The following is a 22,359-nucleotide window of genomic DNA, read 5'->3' as shown; positions in this document are numbered from 1 at the left end:
ACAAGGATGACGAGACTGGCCCCTTTGAGCACTGCTGAGCAGCAAGATCAAGGACACTAGGGCCGTAAGTCCAGGCTTCTTGCCATCACACCTCCTTGCCCTGACCACCTCTCATCTAGCAGGCTTATCACCTTGACTTCACCCTGAAACCACCTTTCTATCACCACGAACTCTTTCCCACCAAATGCACCCTGTTCTGCCCTGCAGCTGATCAGCACAAGGAGGCTACAAACTAGGCTGCTTATTACCACCTTTTTTGTTGGTACTTAAGGATCCACAGCAAGTAAGTTATGCAACTACTTAAGTGCTGTCCAAACTGATTCATTGATTCAGACTGGTGAATCGGTAAATCTTTTTTTTTAAACGTGATTTTTGACAGAAACAGTTAGAAAGAGATTACAGGACAGATCGAAGACATTAAGATGATCCCTCAGGACAACGAATCCTTCCTCTTTGGGTTACTGCTGAACCAAGTGAAAATGTGCTAAAGTCCCCTGTGTTTATTTTTCTAACTTGGTTCCTTTTCTCCTGTTATTCAAGGTTGCCAGGTTAGTCATTGCTCATTTTGAATCGTCATAAATACCTTCGGAAACAAACCACCTTCCTTGAGCTATAATACCACCGCCACCACCTACCCACTCTCCCAGCCTCCTCAAGGTATTCCATCAAGAGGCACAAGCACAACCTGGAGAACTTCGTTTACTCATTTGCTCTACCTGACTTTTAAAATCATAAGCGAGAAGAGAGTTCTAGAGTAGTATTTCTTGATATATAAAGAGACCTGTGATATATGTTTTCAATTGTTCTAGATAAGTTATATTCTATATAGTAATATTTTCCTGAATTATATTATTCCATTATCGTAAAATCATTACAGTTGGAAAATACTCTTAAGATTTCAAAGTCCAACCACTAACCTCGTACTGCCAAGCCCATCACTAATCTAAACCATATCCCTCAGCACTGCATCTATGTGTCTTGTGAATATATCCAGGGATTGTGACTCCATCACCTCCCTGGGCAGCCTATTCCAATGTCTAATAACCCTCTTGGTGAGAAAGTTCTTCATAACGTTCAATCTAAACCTCCCTTGGTGCAAACTGAGCCCATTTCTTCATGTCCTATCATTCATTACCAGAGAGAAGAGATTGACTCCCACCTCACTACAGCTTCCCTTCAAGTAGAGAGTGATCATATGTCCTCTCAGCCTCCTCTTCTCCAGGCTAAACATCCGCAGCTTCCTCAGCCACTTCCCATAAGGCCTATGCTGCAGAGTCTTCACCAGCTTCATTGCCCATCTCTGGACACACTCCAACACCTCAATGTCCCTCTTGAATACCATGTATACATCAGGTACAATATAAAAATATCATGTGAGCATGTCAGGATTCATAGCCTACATTGTATCTTGAAGTTTTGGGAGGCTGGGAAGATAATGGTATTTAGGTAATACTGCTAAACAAATCTGGATTCCTTTTCCCCATTTTAATTACAAATATTTCCAATTGGCACTGACAGGAGTCAAATAAAAAGCCTGTCCCTTCCATCCAGAAGCCCTAACAGACACACATATGCACTCCAGTGCAGTTGGAGGTCCCATTCTTTAATTTAAATATGACCCACACACACGTATCTGACTTCATGTATAAATGAAGTCCATTCTGTTGAGTACTAGGATTAGAACAGAAAATAAATTTATCTGTATTTATTGCCACTGCTTACCCTATCCAAATGCAAAAGAGTGAGGTGAGGTTTTTTATTTACCTACTTCTTATTCACCTACTATTTATTTGACCTACTGTTGGCATGTTCCCTTGCCACATGCTGGGAAACTTTAACGTAAGAACCAAGGTGAATAAGGAAACTAATTTAAAACATAGAAGACACCGAAAACAGAACTAGTCAGTATGAGACTATGAAGAACAACTCCTTTTAATAAGAGAGGAAAGAAATTACAGGACTATTTTAGATATATTGCATTACACTTAGCACCATACACTACAAGTTTACCCACCTCTACACAGACAGAAAGGCAATTACAAAGACTTTCTGGAAGGAAAAAAAAAAAAGTATCTTAGGAAAAGAAATATTTGCATTCTACATGAAAAATTATCTCCTAATTTCTGGCAAAAGGATTCTGAATCACTGTGGTTTTTTCCCTTGCTACTGAAATAGCATTGCTCAACAGAAAAAAAGTTTGCTTATGTGTACAAAAGGAAACTGTCCTTCAGTTTGTTACCTGCTGAAAATCTTGGAATCCAGCTACAGAAGATGGCACACTAGAAGAAAGACATATATGCCACAAATGGCACATGTATAGCAAAATCATTAACTGTTGAAATGAACAGAATATACTAAGTAGTCCTTTTTGCATGTAGCACCAGAACACAATGACTATTTCAGAGGGATGAATCATCCAAACCCAGAAAGTTCAGAATTTCAGTACATCACTGCTGAGTAGATCAAGTAGAATTCATCCTCATTACTGTTTACCTATGAATATACCTTTTACCCAGAGGCAAAGACGGGTTGGTGGGTCCATTTAAAGAAACTAACCAGACACAAGCTGACTGACAACTCACAAAAACTCCATGAAATATATCCCATACACTGAATGCAACTTGTGATCTTAACAAGATGCTCTGTCATTTACTTATTTTTCTTAAGGTACTCATTATTGGCCAACAGTGTTTTGCTTTTAGAAAAGAGAATCAATTCCCAACCTTTTGAATTATCAAGTAGTTAAAAAAAAACCCAAAACAATGTGTCAACTCGTATTTCACAGTTTTGCTCTCTGTAAGAAAAATCTCACATTAAGTATTATGAGTTTAATGCAACACCTAAATACATGCTCAAGTACTTCATTCAGGTTCACACTGCAACCCAAACAACTTTTTTCAATAATTTTGGGCATATTTGTGTGAAACTGGACAGGTCTGGAGTAATCTCAGTGCTCACAGGAGACTTTCCAGACCTATCCTTTTTTACATTAACACAACGGAGGATTGTCATTCAAAAGTCATTGGTTTTACTCTTTTTATCCCTTAAATACATACATATATATCAAAATTAAAAGTTACCAAGAGGTAACAACCTAGCTAAATTGCCAGGATATCTGCATGACAGTATCAGTACATCAGCAGTGGAGATGAACCTTTTTTTTCTGTCGTGTTCATGAGAATGGTTTAGTTCATGCACACCACAATGTACAAACAGCAGCACAGGTTCTGTACAGGCAAGATTAAGTAGTTCAGACCAAGTAAATGAGGTTACATTCTTCTTGTAACCAGATTTAGTGCCTCTGCACTGCATTCCCCAGTACTACTTAGAAGGCTCATTACCTTGGGCACAGTGCCACGTGAGCGTGTTCATAATGTTTACAGACCCATGCTGACACCGTGCACACTCACGTTGCTCTGAGACGAAGCTGAATTTGCATTGACTTAGTATGGATCTAGACACCAATAATGTTTTTCCAGCATTCTGTTTTCCCCACCCCTCTTAGTTAATGAGGAATTGATTGCATCCACTGTTTCTATTCAATTGCTCCAGCTATTCACATAATATATACTTGCAAAAGGGACAAACTACACCAAGACTGTGCAAACGTAATTGAAAGACAGAACAGTAATTCAAAAGCTACTTGTTAAATGGGAGAAAATCTCTCAAACCAATTAAAGTCAATACAACAATTGTGAAGTAGGAACTTAGGAAAAAAAATAGTTCTGAAACAAACATTTCAAAAGTTAAAAGGAATATGAGAAGGCCTGGGAGGTAATTATTCTGCCCTGGCGACGGAGAAGGAAACCTCAGATGGATGACATATGGAATTGAGCATCCATTTTACAAGAGATCTATGCAAACTGAGAAGAAGTCAAGAACATGACTGAAAATTTGCATGAAATTAATATTTGAGACTGGAGAAGCAACTGAAGAACCCACTGGTTGAGCCAATTAATTTTTAAAAGATAGTGCTGATGGAGGACCAGCCAGGCTGACAATTTTCAAGTATGTTACAGGCCACTGCAAAGAGGACTGTAATTAACTCTTGTGGCCTACCAAAGCTATAATAGAAAGGACTGAGCTCACAAGAACTGAAATTTAATTAGATATTAAAAATAATTGTCTCACAGTTAGAAAACATTGCAACAAGGGAGTTTGTGACTCCCAGTTGTTGGAGTGGTTCCAAAAGCAGCTCTGTCAGCCATCAGGAATGGTCCAGTACTTTGATCCCAACTCAGAAGAGGTATGTAATGCCCCTTCCACTTTTTCATCCCCTGACAGTTCACACATCCAGATTAATATTACAGTGTGATACAAAACACAGGAACCAGCTTTGACAGGGAGGGGGAAGGTGAGAGCATTTTCACAAATCAGCTAAGCACATCTAATGGCTCACTGAAACCAAAAGGGATCTTCCTCTTGCACTGAGTTGGCATCTGCTGGACTCCACAGTGAAATGGTTCACCTTGCCCCTCTGACAGAAAAAGTACTCTCACTTGGAGGGGCTGAACTCAACACTTCATCAAGGAGGAATGAGTCTTCGACCCATATGAGGAAGTTCACACAGCTCATTGCAGGTCAGGACAAAAGGCTAGTGACAGAATGAGGGAGGGCTGCAGGAACTGTCAATCTCAGAGACATTCAGACCTTGTACCTCCTCCACTGTAACAGGCACCTGTCTAAAAGCCACAAGCTCAATAGCAAAACAGCCACAGGATAATGCAAAGAGAATGTCGGGATCCTGTATTTCAGTCCATTTCCTTTGTGTCCTACCTGCTTGTGCAAGTCAAGAAAAATGTAAGTTTGCATCTGTCAATGCTATAAATCAATTCTGGAAGAACTTTGCAGTGTGTCCCTGTATCATGCTGTACTTTCAGTTAAAAGCAGTTGCATAACACTTAACACTGTAACAACTGGACTAGTGCCTCAGCATAGCATATATATGTTTGTAGCTTATTTAAACCAAGAATTTCTATTAAATGATTCAGAAATAATCAGCTACGAATGAAGACAAAATTCAAGAAGGGCTACCCTTAACTTTGCCAGATTTGGGAAAAAATGCACATCTCTAAGCAATGACTACCAAAGAAGGCATTATTAGGGATTCTTCCTCAGAGCAGCAGATCTGTCTCTACACACATACTACCCAGACACGTATTGCAGAAAGAACCTAAGGGCAAGTAACACCCTTGGAGCAAACAAGTTACCAAGATATGATCAAACACAAAAAGTGCAGCATTTTATATTATTATTGCACAGCTAAAACTCCCAAGCCAGACAATTCCTGAGTGTGCCAAGCAAAAAGTACTCTCTATAATATACAATCAGTACATCTTTGAACTATTCGCAAAGTAATGAAGCCAAAACATGAACCATTTCACATCCCAGAGGAGTTTCCACTCTTAGCCTTACGGCACATTCCCCATCACTCATTTACCTGCAGTTACTTGGGAGAGCTCAGGGGTGTGCAAACACTGTGTGCCCTTGACTCTCTAGAAGAGCATTGACCAATTACATTTATGTATACTTCTGTTTCTTGAGGCTTAAAGTCCTTCAAACAAGGCAAGTGATTGCTTTTAATGACGTGACCATGTTAAGCCAGGCTGTGAAGTTACAGCCTGTCATTTGCTTTGCAGTAACCGTATGCTTGGGTTAAGACCAAGATGAGGTAGGAGCACTTGATGTCCTTCAAGTTCTCATCCTTCTGATTTAATGTCAATTGGCTCATGTTTGCACACCTTTGGCCTGGTAAAATGAGCCAGTATTCTTAAAATATTTGACAATACAAACAAACCTCTCAATTTTTCATGTAGCTTGTGTAAATAGAAAAGCTGTTTCAAGCAAGTCAAGGGACTGCAAGTACTTCTTCCCTGTGAATTTAAATTAAGAAACAGGCTTCCAAAACAGAACAAAGTGAGTGTTTTCGACCAAACCACTGAAAAGTGCATTGTATCTTCCGCTAAAGTCACAGGGGTGATGGAGCAGTGGAACAGGCTGCCCAGAGGGGTTGTGGAGTTTCCTTCATTGGAGGTCTTCAAGATCTGCCTGGACATGTTCCTACGTGATCTGATCTAGGTGAACCTGCTTCTGCAGGGGAGTTGGACTAGATGATCTCTAAAGGTCTCTTCCAAACCCTACCATTCTATAATTCTATGATCTTGAGAAGTCACCTGGTCTATCGCTCTACCTCAAAGCAGAATTAACACTACCTATATTACTCCTGAAAAATGTTTCCTTGAATGTTTCTTAAAACTCTTCAGTGACAAGATCCTGCACTATCCCCTGATGCACTTGTATTCTGAAATATTCTGGTGTCACCTTGGTAAACAAGTTGTAACCCACAGCTGAAACAGAATTCATTCAGAAGATATACATACAATATAGAAACTACAGATAAGCTCCTCTATCAGTAGTATTAGAGCTTTTGAACTGGAATGAGTTAATACTTTAAACAGCAATGGCTTTACAAAAACTCCTAAAATAAGAGAGGAGACAACTTGTCCAAGATATCGTGATGTCATTGTTTTTCTCCACTAAAAACTGTGCATACCTGAGTGGGAATGGCATAAGCTGTTTTATTTCTTCATATGCTTCCCCACAAGGATAAAAAGACAACAGCTAGACAGAAGCCTTCTGTCAGCCACATCCAGCCAACATGTCCCTGAATTAATCACAATTATAATAAAAAGGAACAGATCACAATACCAGCAAATACTTCCCTTTAGAGTAAATATTTTGCTGTCTTGTAGTTACAGAGCATGACAATCCTGATACAACCAACAGAGTTTCACGGGACAAGTCCACACAGGTCGAGTTTTCTTCTAGGTAGGACAAAAATATTTTCCGTGAGCAATTTCTCCTGGCCAGGATGGGATGTTGAATTGTTATTCCCATAAAAGAAATGTCTTCCTTATATTACAAGTATAAACAATAACCTGAATTTTAGCCAAATACTTGTAAATGTAATGGGCATTTATACTAATTTTCTCCCATACGCAAGCTTAATTTTAGAATAAATGTGGGGCAGGAGGGAAAAAGAGATCTAAAACTTAGGTTCTCTGCAATAAGCAAGGTTAGTTTTGAAACTTCTGCTAAGTCACCTACCAGTAAAAGGACACATGAGTACTCTGCAAATAACGGCCTTTCCTCTTTTTTCTTCAAGAGTCTGTACAATGTCAGGTTTTCTATCCACAATTTCTTTTCTTCAGCATTTTTACTGACCATCGCCATTGCAAAATTGTTTTTTCTCTCTTGGGTGTCTCAAGAAGAAACCAAAGCATTATGTTCTCAGAACCAGAAAGCTATACAGCATGTAATCACCCATGGCAATTGTTCCTCTCTGATTCTCTCAGCTGAAAAGAGTAAGACTGAAAAAGACATTAAGTTCTGCAGCAGAACTTGTATCAAACTTCGCTGAATTCCTATCTTGGCATATCAAGACCCACTGAATCAATTTTGTCTGTTATGCTTCAACCTGATCCAGTCTCTGTCAGGATCTCTCAGCAGTAAGTGAACACATCGGGGATTGCATACATACAATCTGGACCTCAAACTTTCAGAACACGCAACAGAAGAAAGTATACGCTCATTTACGGCACTGGAAATAATCACATAAGCAAATCTATCAAAGTATCAAAGTATTATCTAATCAGCTGGAAGAGAAAGATTAAACATGGTGCACTCCACATACATTACATCAAGAGCTAGGGAAACAAAAAGGAGCCTATTTCTGCACAGTAGAAAATATGATCCTAAATGTTGCATATAGGTATACACATGGCATAAAATGCCTTAGTTCAACTATGAATCCAGACCACTTACAACTGTGATGCTTGCAGTATATTCAGATATAAAGAGATAAAGAATTTGTAACAGTTGAGTAAAAGATATGGAGAAGCTCCTACAGCAACCACATAAACAGGAGCTGTGCCGTCTCACACATCCTACAAAGAAAAGTTCAAAACATTTATCTCCTATTAACCAGAGCATGAAAATAATGACTAAAATGATAATTACAGGAAGGTCAAGGAGAACAGGTAAAAAACATCCAGCATCAAAAAAAGAACAGCAGTAGGCATAGAACAGAAATTGCCTATCAAAACAGCTGAATTATCAACATGGACCATTAAGACAACTGGTTTTTAAAAGCTAGTTATGCTGTACACCCTTCAAGGTATTTCTACATGGCAGCTTGAAGAAAAAAGCCTTTATACAAAATAAAACACTTCAAAAAGTGGCACAGAATAAAATATTCTCTTTGCCCTCCCCCAAAGCAGCAAAACTTAAAAGCTCAGTGAGATCTTGCATGATCTGCACAGAAGCGTAACTTACAGTGAGAATCCTGTGCAGATGGCATCTTTAAAGAACAAGAGGTACTCCCACTAAACTGACAAAATAAAATTCACACTCGCAGCTGTCCTTTCCCCCCAATATCACACCATATGCTGCCTACAAGTTTTTACCCCTCCTCAAAACAGATCTCACAAATTAATAACTTAAGGGGTAGGCTAACTGCCAATGAAATAAAATGCATCCAAATATATTAATATGCACCAATTATTGTTGATGAATTGGCACACAGTTATTCCAACAATCCACAACACAAACCATGCCACATGCTGTTTACGCATATTCCTAGATTCAGTATATACTGTATCTACCTTCTGTCCACAGAAAGCCCAAATCTAGAAGCTGATATGAAAAAGCAGAACGGAAGGTCACAGTAAATATAATGCAGAAGTGATCCACAAAAGAACAAAACTGAGATGGAGATTACTGGCCTTGTTGAAAATGCTGCGCTCTCACTAATGACACTGAGTTAATCAGGTTAAAATACAGTGCTACATCAAAATTTTTTTCTTTGGGTTGTTTTTTTTCTAATAGTAAGAAAAAGAACTTTCTCATGCTAAGAGTACACGTCTACCCACGACAACATGACAGGCACGTGTTAAGACTAATCAGTGTAGCTGCATGGGCTGATTCTGAACTTCCTTATCTGGCTCTTGATTTAGATATTATGAAAGTATCTTGGCATTGACTACATCACTACACAGCAAAAATACACCCTCCACTTCAAGAAAGGCTTTGGTTTTTACAGGATCACTCCATGGTAGTGACAAAAAGAGCAACAGTCTGTAGCGTGGTCTAGTGCAGACAAGAAAACTGGAGACATACTTGTTGACCTCAGGGTTTGCTGTTGAAGAATGACAGAATCTTAGGGTTGGGAGGGACCTTGAGAAATCATCTAGTGCAACTCCTCTGTCAGAGCAAGCCACCTAGAGTACGTGACACAGGAACTCGAAAGGTAAGGTCTGCAGTTTGCTCAGTCACAGAAAGCAAAGTACTTCGGGCACATCTGTGCTTTTGTAAGCTTCCACTGTTGTCATTCTTTTTTTAACTGGCTTTAAGAAACACCCTAATAAGTTTCCTTTAACATTGAATAAAAAATACTGTATCTAAACAAAGGTATCTTGCCCAGAGAGGCAGAATCAAGTTCTGTCTGTATATTGCTGTTGGGTTTTTCTTGATAAGAAACCTCCCATTCCCATAAACACCCATTCAAGCAGATGATGACAAGTGACTAACATTTACTGCTTTTTTCATGTTGAAAGCCTAGTGTTTTGACTGTATACTGAAGTTATAAAATTATTTAGTGAAGAAAGCACAGCACAGGAAAAATATTAACTACCATTAGAGAGAGATAATTGAGTCAGCAAACATTTTACACTTCAAAGTTGAATCAGTATCAAATAGGCAGGAAAACAGCCTTTTCCAGGGCTGCTACCCAGCTGGATCCAAATGATAAAAGTTTCACCTGAAGAAGTGCAGAACACGGTTTTAGAAAAGTCAAATTAAACACTGCCTGTAAACTAAAAGCTATGTGTATGGATCAGTCACAAACATGGATTCACTTTTAAAAAGTCCAGAGGAGGAAAACCAGGTTTGAGTTAGAAGTTTGGAACATGATCCAAGCCCTGGATTAATAATCCTGTCTTCTAAGGAATTTCACATTGTGAGCACACAGAGTGTATCTTCCTTCATCTCAAATCCCCAAGAGTCACCTAGAGTTATGAAATTATTTTCTATGCAAGTAATATGAATGGCAATTTCCCAAGACAGGGCATCAGAAGAATTCAACCCCAACTGCAATCTACTTATTTCTCATGCAAGTAGTTTTAACTTTGCATGCTCTGCAGGGGTTGTATTTGAGGTAAATATCCCTGGAGATTAGAATTCTGGCTGTACAAACTTAGATGCTTGTGTCAACATTTTTTCTACCTGCAATGTTTTATATCCTTGCAAGATGCCTAAACATTGGTATCTTTCTCCTCTTTTTCTCCACTAATGAAACAGCTGAATCAAGCTTTATAGGGAAGTGAAACCATTCATAATTTTTAGAAAAATATTTTTAAGACTCTAAAATCTGTATGAAATCCCACTGCTCCTCAGACAGCAAATACACACAAAGGTTCTACTTAGCTTACTGTTGTCTTAAACCAAACTCAGTCTAAACAAAGCTATGCAAATTAACATCTTAAAGCAAAGATGAACCTATGAACTGAACCTATGAACTTTCTCCAGAGCACATTTAGTGCACTGCTGCAAAAGCTGTTTCTGAAGCCAATCTACTGCCAAGCCTGAGCTTCAAGGTAACTTGTCCTCAAAATTATTTTTGACATTTTGTTACTTTTTACTGGAAGAAAAGCAAAGGTAGGGGATGTATTCTGTACTCAGATACTGAAACAAACGAAAACAACAACAACAACAAATAAAAATCACCACCATCCCCAAAAAACACCAACTCCCACCCAAACAATCTCCAGGTAACCAGGTATATTTCTAAGAGCTGCTAAGAATACTCTTGATCTACAAATGTTAAAGTCTGGTGGTTTCTTCAACAGTCCATTCACTACTCCAAGATCAACTGAAAATTACCAGGAAGTCTAACAAGGACCAAAACTAGTCATGATTTCCTTGAGTACACAGTTTTATTTTCCAAATTACTATTTCCCATTATTATTGGCTGATATTCCCTAGAGAAAAGATATTAACTGGTTTATGCTTCAACTTGTTACTACATTAACCTGAAAATAGGACTAAACCCTCAGGGAAAAAAGTTGTAGAGGTAATTGTTATCCTTCTTTCATTATTCTTTATCAGCTGAAAAACATGCCTTGCAAGTTCCAACTATCCTTCAATCATCAGGCAAAAGATAGGCAAACATTTTATATCAGTTACTTTCAAAGAGGTTTTTTTTCCTCTTGGGGAGAGGGATTGTGTATAAATGCTCAGAAAGGTTCAGATTTCAGCCTTATTGCCAATTGACTTTAAAAAAAGAAATAAATTTATAAATACAAGATAACTGACTGATTTTAGAATATAAAACAACATAGGTCACCTTATCCCCATTGCTAGCTTCTCACAGAATTTGCTACCTTCATATGGGATCCTGCAGAGCCAGTTTTCTGTTTAAAATTGAGTTCCTGGCTGCTCTAATTTCAAGCCTTACTAAGGTGACAGTCCCAACAGTAGCTGAGCTTTGCTGCACACAAATAGCACAACTGCTCAGATTCAGCATGGCCTGCCATCAGTAAAAGGAGATTTCTCCTTCCTCCCAGCCACACATTCCATTCCTGGGCCATCCCCTCCTCATGACAGCATTCTGCATGTGTCAGAACCTTTGTTGAATGCAGTTAACGGAAAGTAACATTGCTCTTGCAAAACCACCACCAACAAAAAGCACAATGTTTTCTGCCAGGTTAATAAACTGAACAGATTCTGCAACCAGCTTGACAGCACAAGAGTGAATGCCCAGGAGAGGGTGGGACCATGTGGCTGGAATTAAGAGGAGCGTATACAAGGGTGAAAAGGCAAAAAAACCCCAAAGGCTTGTCTTCTGACAGAAGAAAGCTGTCTACCTGAGAAACCATGACATGAAATGAAAACAAACAGGACAACTCGTATACTGAAAAATGTCAGCTTATGTCCTTTCTGAAAAGAAGCCAAAAATTCAATCAAATACTGAGACTGTAAGAGCAGAATCCTGCACTGTTCCTCAGTAAAAATAGTCTGGGATCGAATAAGCATTCTGAAGTACTATTAATTGGTAAAGTCTTCAAATGTGAAAGTAGGACAATTTCTGTAACAATTTTTTTTTAAAGACCAAGCAAGTAAACACTGCAGGCACTTTTAGTGATAATGTAGCAGTCCCTAAGGTTAGCCAGGAGCAATTAAATCATAGATGACTCAATCAATGACTGCTGTGAAGATAAACCAGACAAAGGGACATTACAGCAGTGACACAAACTGCTTTCTGACGCTAGCTTTGGAAAACTAGGCGACATGCTCTCAGACAACAATCAATACACAAAAAGGCTACTGAAATATCACATCTGGAATTTCTTTTTGAAGTATCTTTTGCAGAGGAAAGCTTTATATTTTATACTGCTAAGAGGTAAACCTCAAAGTCTGTCAACACCTTCTGAAAGCAAATCTCTATGAACCTCAGCAAGCGAATCACAGCCTGTGTTTTAGGATTTTTAAGATTCACACCCTTTTAATTTTTCTTAAAATTCCCTGTGATCTTTGAGAGGAAAGGGTTGGGGTTTTTATTTCTTTTTACTATTGAGCCTACCAATTTTAGACCTAGGAAAAATATCATACAACTCAGTCTTCCAATGGCAAAGAATTCATGACAAAGTAAAACAGGAACAGAAGGATTGATCTGACAGAAGAGTTAGTGTTTTTTTATTAATCCAACCCTTTAGAAAACAGTTTTTCAACCAGATAACTATTCTAATTGTGACTATTTTTTTAACCTAACTTCACATTCATCTAAGCAGCCTTAAAGGTGGTTTTATTTTCCTTCATCACACATTCTAAAAAAAAGGGAAGAATCAAAGACATTTCTATTCAAAGTGCACTCTATGCAGTCACGATTTCAAATACAGAAGTAATATTGCTTACAAATCAGTACTTTGTAAATTTAAGTTACAGCTAAAAATGTGGTGCTGTACCAAATAATTTTTTTCATTTCATTTTCCCATTTGAGATAACTTAAGTTGCATTCAACTAGAAAAAGTATACCAGAAAACGGGTACATTCACAAAAACCTTCCAAATGCTAATATAGCGTTCAACGTCTTCAGGTTTATACTTCTGCAGAAGCAGAAATGCTCCTGGTAGCTTGTCTAGAGAATCAGAAATATTTTCCTGGCCATCACTTCTCTTCCCTTGCCACCTTTACATGGGAACTCTGCTGCAATATTTATTCCACTCATGCTGCTCTTTGTCACATCACATTGCTTAGCATTGCACTGCTGCAAAACCCACCTGATACTCTCATGTAGACATTTTGCCACCTCCCCCACACCTCATCTTTCTTTCTGAAAAGAACTTGCTCGGTCTCCTATAAAAGCTATCCCCTCTGCCTTTTTGCAACACTGCAAATGGGAATCCCAGGTGGCTCCTGCTAATTACTCATGTGCCTTGGGAGTCTAATTCTTCCTATTGTTAATATACCAACCTTTAGCCACAAAGTCACTTCATATGCTAATTGGAGACCAGCTGATCCCAAGCTAATACTTCATGTACCCAGAAGAACTGATCTGCTGGGGGTATTAATGATAGCAGAGCACAATGAGCTTTGGGAAATAGTTCCTGAAAGATACTATCTCCTTCTCACTTCTAACCCAACCCCATAGTAAGACATTTGCCTGTGAACTTTGAGCATGGTCATTACAGCTGCTTGCCAACGGTAACCTTTTCACAGACAAGAAGAAACAAAATAAAATTAGGTTAGATTTACGCTGCTAGAATCTAATTTAATCATTGTTAAGTCTTATCTAATTTTCCATATAAAAGTTTTGATATTTATAGGATGCTCTAGTCACCAGCTTCAACCCAAAATTAATATGATCATTTCTATGAATAAAACTATTCTACAAATTGCATAGTTGAGGCCATGATTGAGTTTCATTGCTGAGAACAACATATAACAACTAATGACATTTCAGCTTTCTACTCACCCTCCACATTGCCCACAATCTACCATCCCTTCACCCCGGTTTAGTTCGCCAGAAAAGAATTGTGCCTGCACACAAAAAAGGTAGCATGCAGAAGCATCCAGGGCACAACATCTGAGAACATCTTGAGCTGAAATTGCTACCAAAGAGCACATGTTTATGGTTTGAGCAGACTACACAGTCTTCTTGAATGTCTTGAAATATAGAAATTCCATCAATAGTTCAAGTCTGCAAAGACATCAGACTGTGCAATGCCCCACAAAATCTACACTACGTGAGGAATTTTCATCATGGCTTCAAGCATGTAGATATCTCAGCGTTTCCATGTGGTTAACGGTGTGTTCCAAGTCACTTTCAGGATGCTTACATGCAACACTGGGAACAGTCCTCTGTTTATATCCCAAAAAGCAGGAATCAGCACAGGTTCTATAGCCTGTAGCAGTGCCTGGCACGAGTGTTTGTTAGAAGAACAATTTGCTCAATGGCAAAATACTGATTCACACAAAGTTACCTGCTCTATCTTCTTACTAGCTGGAAAAATAACTGAGATGAAAATACAGTTTTAAAAGAGAACCAAGCAAAATTTATGGGGTTTTGTTCAGTTGGCTCTTGATGAGTTTTTCTTTCTTTTCCAGGACGTGAACAAGAAGTTCCTTCTTCAAAGGGTTTTAAATTGTTGTGTAAGTAGTAATATAACTTTCATTTTTGCTAGATCAAAAGCTAGGAGTGCCATACAGTATTTTGTCAAACTACCAGTTCCATCCTCCATTATAATGTATTCAATTCATGACTGGGTATTCATCAGATTTAATTTATAGTGCCAGTAAAGAGAAAGGATCCTGCAGCTTAGAAAGCAGCAGACACATCCAGCTGTTTGAGAAGCATCGTGAGATTACTACTAATCTGCAACTAAAAAAACCCCTTTCTGTGTAAAGAAAGTTCTGCCATGGAACAAAACATCCACCTAGAGCACTGTCATGCAAGTAATATAAATGTAACAGGAAACTATAACAAAAGATATTTTGCCACCCAAGTTTGTTCCAGTTATGAATAACATCAAGTTTAATATATTCTATTGTTAGGCCTCAAAATCCCATGCAAACCCCTCACATACAGGTCAAGCATGTCTTTCAAGGCTACACCTGTGCAGATTTCAGAATACTGTCCCGCCTACTTTAGACACACTACTAATACACTGAAACAGGCATCGGCACATCAACCATCTCAGAAGGACAATGAACTGGAATTAAACCTGCCATCTCCCAATGGACATCGTATCTCTGGGGGTGAAGCAGAAAGCAGCAAGTGTCCCAGTCTTCCTCTTAAAATAGCTTTGCAGAGACCATTTTACACATAAAATGCAGCTGGTTATGCTTTTAACAGGCTCTTTTGTAAACAGAACTGATCAACAGATATGCAATGCTTATTATTGAAGGTGATGTTGATAACCATCTTTTTCAGAACCAGTAAAACTGGACATTATGCCTATTCTCTGAGCCATTTACCTACTTCAGATGACAATCTGCATTCACCAATATCTGCTATGGGACTGATAAAAACTTGATGTCAAAAGAATTGAGTATTAGAAAAAGAGAAATAGAAACGTCCAGATAATTGCAGCATTTCAGTCTGCTTATAGGCTCTTCACTGATCTGAAACTGCAAACAGACAAGTCAATGTGAGGAATGCAAAGGCAAAAAGACTCTGAAGCAGATATATATTTAGCAGCAGGTTAGATGGAGAGAAAAGGCTCAAGGACAATGGCAGGTCTTTTCTTCCTTCAGCTAAACCCCCAATGTATTTTTGTGAAAGCAAGCTAGTCTTTTGCTTTTTAACCATAGCCCAAAACTGCATTATGTCTCCTGGGTGCTTTGATTTTTTTTCTCTTTCTAAATCTCAGCACATAGACAGCTCCAGGGCTCAGTAGGAGAAATTCTTAAAAGCGTGCCTGCAGAAGTAAAGAGATCAGTCACTTCCCTGATCCCCCGTGTTTCATGAGCGCTCCCCCGCTCATGCAACGTTGTATGAGATTTCACGCAACCAGACGTGTCCTTTTTAAACAGACTGAAAAATTTTAAATCTTTTAAGACTAGGCAGAGCATTCCTTCAATTTGGAAACAGAAGCACAGAAACGTGCTTTAATTCTTCAGAAAGGTCACATTCACCTTCAAAATTCTACCCAACTCTTTTTTTGTCCTGCGCAGCTTCATTATCTTAAGTATTTTGTAAATGTCTTTACAAAACATACTAGAGTTTCATAAAACACAAAATTCCAGTGATAACATGATGAAAGCAATCTTTGCCTGGTTATTTTTTCCTAGGCTGCTTGAAGTTTCCGAAGTCCAGATGTTGGTTTCCAACTGTCTTTCCTGTTCCACTATTGCAAATGCATAGGACTCTTCTTTACTATCACCGTTCCATATACATTTTCAGTTTACAACTTACTCCGTGCTTCTCATTTTTCAAAAAACAAGGTAATTAATCCAAAATACATGTATTAGAAACACGACATTAGAAAGTTTCAGCAATTATGTTCAGTGTATTTTGACAAGTGTGCTGAAAGCATGACACATTCTCATAAAACATAAGTAGCTCAAAAAATATGGAAGAACTTTTTAAACAGTTTCCTACTTCCAGTGTCTACAGCTACATCTCCAAACTTGTACTTTCACCATTAAAATGTTACTATGCATTCAACGGTATAGGAAGGTGCCCAATACATTTCACTACAGCTTGTCAGTAAGCTGGTTTTAGCTTCCTATTCCCCCAGTATAAAGACAGCAGAAAGAAAAAAAGGAAAACATTGTTCATTTTCATCACCCTTACCCAAATGTTCTCCAGCTGTAAGTAGATACGCCCGCATGTCAGAGTTTTTGCTCCAGACTACTGAACTCTAGCCATTAAACATTTGATGAGCATTTCAAAACTGCTATTTGACACACACTGAAGAACAAATTACATCTTTTCAGAGTCAATATGAAATTGAAGAGACTCCATTTAGTGTTTAGCACACGAGGCACAAAAACATCACTCTACTTATTCCATCTGCTAAAACCAGATTTACCGATCCCGTGGTTAAGGATACAGGATTGCCCTTCATATACCTTCATGGGATTTCTGATAAAGTCTGAGTTAACATCACTGATTTCTGACAAAATGCATATTGTCAAAAAAAAAAGAGTTCAGCTTTGTAGCTGTTACAGAGATGAATCACCATCAGTACCTAAAGTGACCGCAGATTTCTTTCTACAGTGAATAAACTAAACTTATTTTGTTATCCTAAAGGTTAAGGAAATTCCCTTAGGGTAAAAATACTTATGGAAAAACACCACAAAATTTTGAATGTACAAGTGGCTGAAAATCAGCTTTGGAAAGGATTTTTAGAACTTACCTATGGTGCAGTTTGTGGTTATTTTTCTCCGCTTAGGGTTGTGTCGTAGCAATTCTAACTCTCGTTTGGTTGGCTCCCATGTTGAATACTTCTCTCCAATGCCTAAGCAGACGAAAAGAAAGTTTCAGGACATTGTTTAGTAAAATGTCTGAAAACTCTGTTTAAGTAAAAATTTCCACCATGCTGTCCATGAAGTTAGATTCAAATCTACAGACAAGAGGCTGATTTCTTTTTACATCCACCCCCTCAAATATTGTTCAGAAAGATATCAACCAATCTTCCAACAAATAAGAAATAAAACAAGTGTTTCTTTACTTATGAAAACTATCTAGTGCAAATAAATTTTCAATTATTTCAGTTAAAATGAAATGCCAATACAAGGATAAAGCCACTATTACTGAAAAATGCATTGCCTTGTGCTCAGAGGAAGTCAAACGACATAATCACCGTATGATTTCAGGACAAGATGCAGGAAAACCAAGAAATCTCATCCCCAAACTTGTGACAATTATTAAATAAACCAAAACTGACCCAACTTAATGGACAGATGAACAGCAGAATTCAGTAATTCAATATACTAAACATTTACTACATGTCTTAGGATATAGCTTCTCTTATTACCCCTGATGTAGAATTGGATACTAGCAAGTGGTAATTCTTGAGATTCATTGTACTGACATATCTAACATTACCTAAAAATGCAATCAGTAGTAGGTTTAAATATAACCCTTCCCCCACCAACCAAACAAAATTCTCCAATACTTGACTATCCTGTCATGAGCTGCAATTAAAATCTGTCAGTAATCTCTTTAAACATCAATGTATTTCAAATACATTTCCTTTGTTCGAAGGAAAGCACAGTAGAAATGAGCCGGGTTAAATGATATGGAGAATAGATCTGAAGTAAGTACAGAGTTGTTTTCACTGTAGATCTTGATACCAGAAAAACACAACAGTGAAGACTTGTGCTGACCAGCTAAGTACAGCTGCAGCGTTCTGTGTAGCACTGAGAAATTACTATGGAAGGTCAATTATAGTGACTCACAACAGTAACTTGGCATTAAAAAAAGAATAATAAGACAACAATCGATCTATTCTAAAACTGAGGATTAAAGTCAATTAAGTTATTTTTTTCACAGAATGCATGGAGCAGAAACAGTGCTGTGCTACAGAAAATAAATTATAAATCACACATATGAAAAGAAGGAGTATAGAAGATATAGCTAGAGGCTTACACACTCTGCATAATATATATTAAATTTTAATAGCTCTTTGATCTTCATTTTCAGAAATAGCTATGCTTGTCAGGAACCACCCACCCCAAAATGTTCAGTTCGTAGTTACTGCTGACCCTCCAGGTTCTAGTAATAAAAGGTCTCATTTTCAGATTCTCGAGGACTAGAAAATTCTTATTTACATGGATGCACTCATCTCTCACTTGACTTGATTCAACAATAGATTATGCAAGTAGCATAAGAAAGAATACCAGAATCATATATTCCCCTTTCCTTTATCCAAAGTTTATCACCAAGCTACACACCCAGGAAAACAGAAAAGGAAACTAATTACAGCGTAACAGATTGATGAAATAAAACAGCTGCAATGCTTTGATATGCTATACAGGGTACATAGGCAAACGAATGAAGCAACTTCAGAGACGCACATATGGACAGTTCACATATGACAGAACATTGGCTTGCAACAAGTTTTGTATTATATGTCTTCATCAGCCCTCTTCATGTTTGTAAAGCTCCTCTAGGAATTTACATAAATGGGTTTGCAAAAAAAGCTCAAAGTAATTTGCGACATGATGGTAGTACCAGCTATGGCACTGGCAAGCTGTAAACATGAAGTCTTGGCATTTGGGGTCACTGTAGTTTAAACATGGTCAAACATAGTTGGTATAGTCTGACAACGAGATGAAACCTCATACTAAAAAACCTTGGATTTGTTTAAATCAAATATAACAAAATTCACATCTGGAAACACATGTGCACTCAACTTCAGGCATGCAATAGTTCCACATATATCAGCAGGACTAGTCATATATATTTATATATGTCTATATATAATTATATAGCTTCAATTCTTAGAGGATGAGGACCAAAGCATTTCACAAGAGCAACTCTTCAAGGGAAGTTTAAACATGACAGACTGCATTACTTTGCAGGACTCTGAGTGAATCAAACATTGTTCAATTAAAAATAAATGAAACTAAAAAGAAAACCAGGTACAGTTAACAGCACAACAAATAGAGCAAAACAGACAGCAAACTTTCTTACAGAAGCCTTTCACTAGAAAGGGCACAAGTTTAAGTCAGAGACAGAAATTTTAAAGTGTTCTGTTCCAAGTACATAATTCAAATATTGAATTAAAAAAGAATATTGATGTTTTGTTACTCCTGAAAAAAATGGGAAAAAGAACCATTTTGGAATGGTTTCATGTTTAAAAAACAAGATACAAAGAAGGAAAAAGCTTTAGTAACACCCACAAAAACATGCCAATAACTCCAATATGAAGTACCTTAAACAAAGACTGAAAAACATGCACAGGTTACCATTCAAAGGAAAGTAGCGTTATTCAACTGAAAATTCATCATTTTTTAAATGATGCTATGAAATAGCCAGAGATTCAAGTCAGCATGTGAAATCTCCATCCAAGAATTAATTTTATTAGTCAAAGACACAATCGTCATTTTTCATAGACTTTATCAGGGACATACGAAAGGAAAAGCCAATGAAGGTTTATAAAAGTCAAAATTTTTGCAAGTAATCATTAACAGATATTGTTTACTTTGCTACACATCAGTAAATCCCCTTTTTCCCCCCTTCCCAAAACCCAAACGTTGATTAGAATGAAGCACTCTGTGTATTCTCATCTCCCTCATTATTAAAGAATGTTCAATACCACAGGAAAAAAAAATGGTAGAATTGCAACTTGTTCAGAGTTATATCATATAACCCTGAACTACAGCTGGACATGGGAACTCACAACACTAAGAGTTAATACTACAAAATATGAAATGAATCTCATGATCTGTGGGGTTTTTCTTAAAGTTTTTTTTCTCCAGGCATCATGTTGTTATGTGAGCATCTATTAAAGTATATAGTAATACCCTTCAAGTACTGTAGATAGAACTTTTAAATATACAACATTCACACTTTCTAATTTTTTAACCAATACCAGCTTCTGCAGACTGGAATAATTTCCTAACTTCTTTAAGTTGGTAACACTATCTGAGGTAAACTAACTTTGTGGTAGAAATACAAAACCCAGACACCATGTCTGGGGTTTGCACTTATCTTGACATTCAGTTAGAAGCAAGAAAGGCTCCCTCCCCCCTTTATAATCTTTCAGATAATGAGTCACTATGGCAAGAAGGGGATGGATTGAAACATGAAGAAAGGAGGAAAAAATGCAAGATAATTCTCCATTATTTCTCCCATGCATCTCCCTTTCTCATTGCTTAAGATAAATTTGAAGGGAAACACACATGGTTTCACAATCAAAAGCCATAAAATGAAAGCTCCTATGCCACGACATTAAAGAAAAAAAATGTTTATACTGTGCACTCCAGTAATTTTAAAGTCTGTTGCTCTCCATTCCTTCATACTTTCATTGATCATTACAGATTTGTTCTCCAGGGAAAGAAGATGCAATGTGCATATTCATATAAATACACATTCATAGATATATTTAACATGCCATTCATTAGTAAGTTAACCAGTACCAAGAAGGTATTCTGCTTGGCAGTTCCTCTCAGTGATTCTTTCCTTCATTGCACAACTCTGTGGTCTAAGATGACAAGATGTACAATCTTATAGCTGTAATTACTCTAGAATAAAAGCTACAGCAGCCTGACATCCACTGGAGGATAAACTGCCTGCATCTCAGTTCAGAAGGCACAAATACATCAGTAAGAACAATGTAATTAAGAAATTGATCTTTGAATTTACACATCCAAAAGTAAAGGAACTGGGAGGGCCTTCCTCTTCTACAGTATCATGGAGAAGTAACACAATGTGGCTGATTAATTAAAGACTGATGGAGTTTTCAGAAGAGGTGCATAGCCTAAAGTAAAGGTTTGAAGACTTGCTTCCATTTTGTCTTGCTTTGAAAACCAGTGCAATGTGCTAAAGCATTTTAAGTTATCTTTTCTTGTTCTAGGACTCACTCGCAATCTCACTATCCTCCTCTCCTCTGAGTCAACTCCCTCAAAATGGGGAGTAAGCAGAAAGTAGACTAAGATCTGTAGTAGGAACTAAGTAAAAGCAGCTATAGTTTTGATACGCCATCAGAAAAGCTCTACTTAATACGATGTTAGCTGCTATTTTTAAAATTAGAAATGAGGTTAAGAATGGTTTGAAGTCATATCAGCCCTGACTAAGGCTGTCACATTGAAACAGGATGCCATGGATTCACTAAGAGACATTACTAGACAGAAGTCATCTGTCTTCAAATACAGACTTTCCCACTTTAAGAAAAACATACCCCCTAGAGGCCACTGGAAATGGAAGATGACAAGCTTTTATAACTGATGCTTAAAAACTACTCAGTTCAGGATAAATGCTACTTCCTTTTCTTTTTTTAAAAAAAAAGAAAGAAAAACGGAGAGAAGGTTTGGTTTGGAGTAGTTCTATCAAGGAAAGGGCATATGAAATCAAGTCTGCTGTAATTATTCAATCACTGGAACATATCCAAACAAGAGGAAAACAATTTGCACGATAAAACTGGCATTCTTAGCTGTGATTCATGTCTAAAATGGCAGGATAATCAGCAAAGGGACGCTTGTTAGTGAAGTGCGTCGCCAGCCCACGCCTCTTACCTGTCATTGTACACTGGTAGTGAGAAACCACTGTTGGGGTGAAGGCTAAAAAAGAAAAAATTAGGGAAAGCAAACTGAATAAAACAAATGTGTGTACATATATTTGTGTGTAAATAT

General features: G+C 37.7%; 1 protein-coding gene across 4 annotated transcripts in view; it reads right to left on the bottom strand.

Annotated features, from left to right (window-relative positions):
* Window positions 1-22,359, bottom strand: part of USP22 (ubiquitin specific peptidase 22) — a 110,856-nt gene that overhangs the window by 34,002 nt on the left and 54,495 nt on the right. For 3 of the 4 annotated variants that reach the window (XM_061993271.1, XM_061993269.1, XM_061993270.1), the window contains exons 4-5: window positions 22,243-22,287; window positions 17,418-17,519 (exon numbers count right to left, since the gene is read on the bottom strand). In XM_061993271.1, the coding sequence (XP_061849255.1) occupies window positions 17,418-17,519; window positions 22,243-22,287 (147 nt within the window). The remainder of the gene's footprint in view (window positions 1-17,417; window positions 17,520-22,242; window positions 22,288-22,359) is intronic. The other variant, XM_061993272.1, reaches the window with a different exon arrangement.

This window comes from Colius striatus, chromosome 3 (assembly GCF_028858725.1).
Source record: "Colius striatus isolate bColStr4 chromosome 3, bColStr4.1.hap1, whole genome shotgun sequence".
Taxonomy (NCBI): domain Eukaryota; kingdom Metazoa; phylum Chordata; class Aves; order Coliiformes; family Coliidae; genus Colius; species Colius striatus.
The sequence above is the reverse complement of the archived record's forward strand: the minus strand, read 5'-3'. Positions and strand labels throughout refer to the sequence as shown.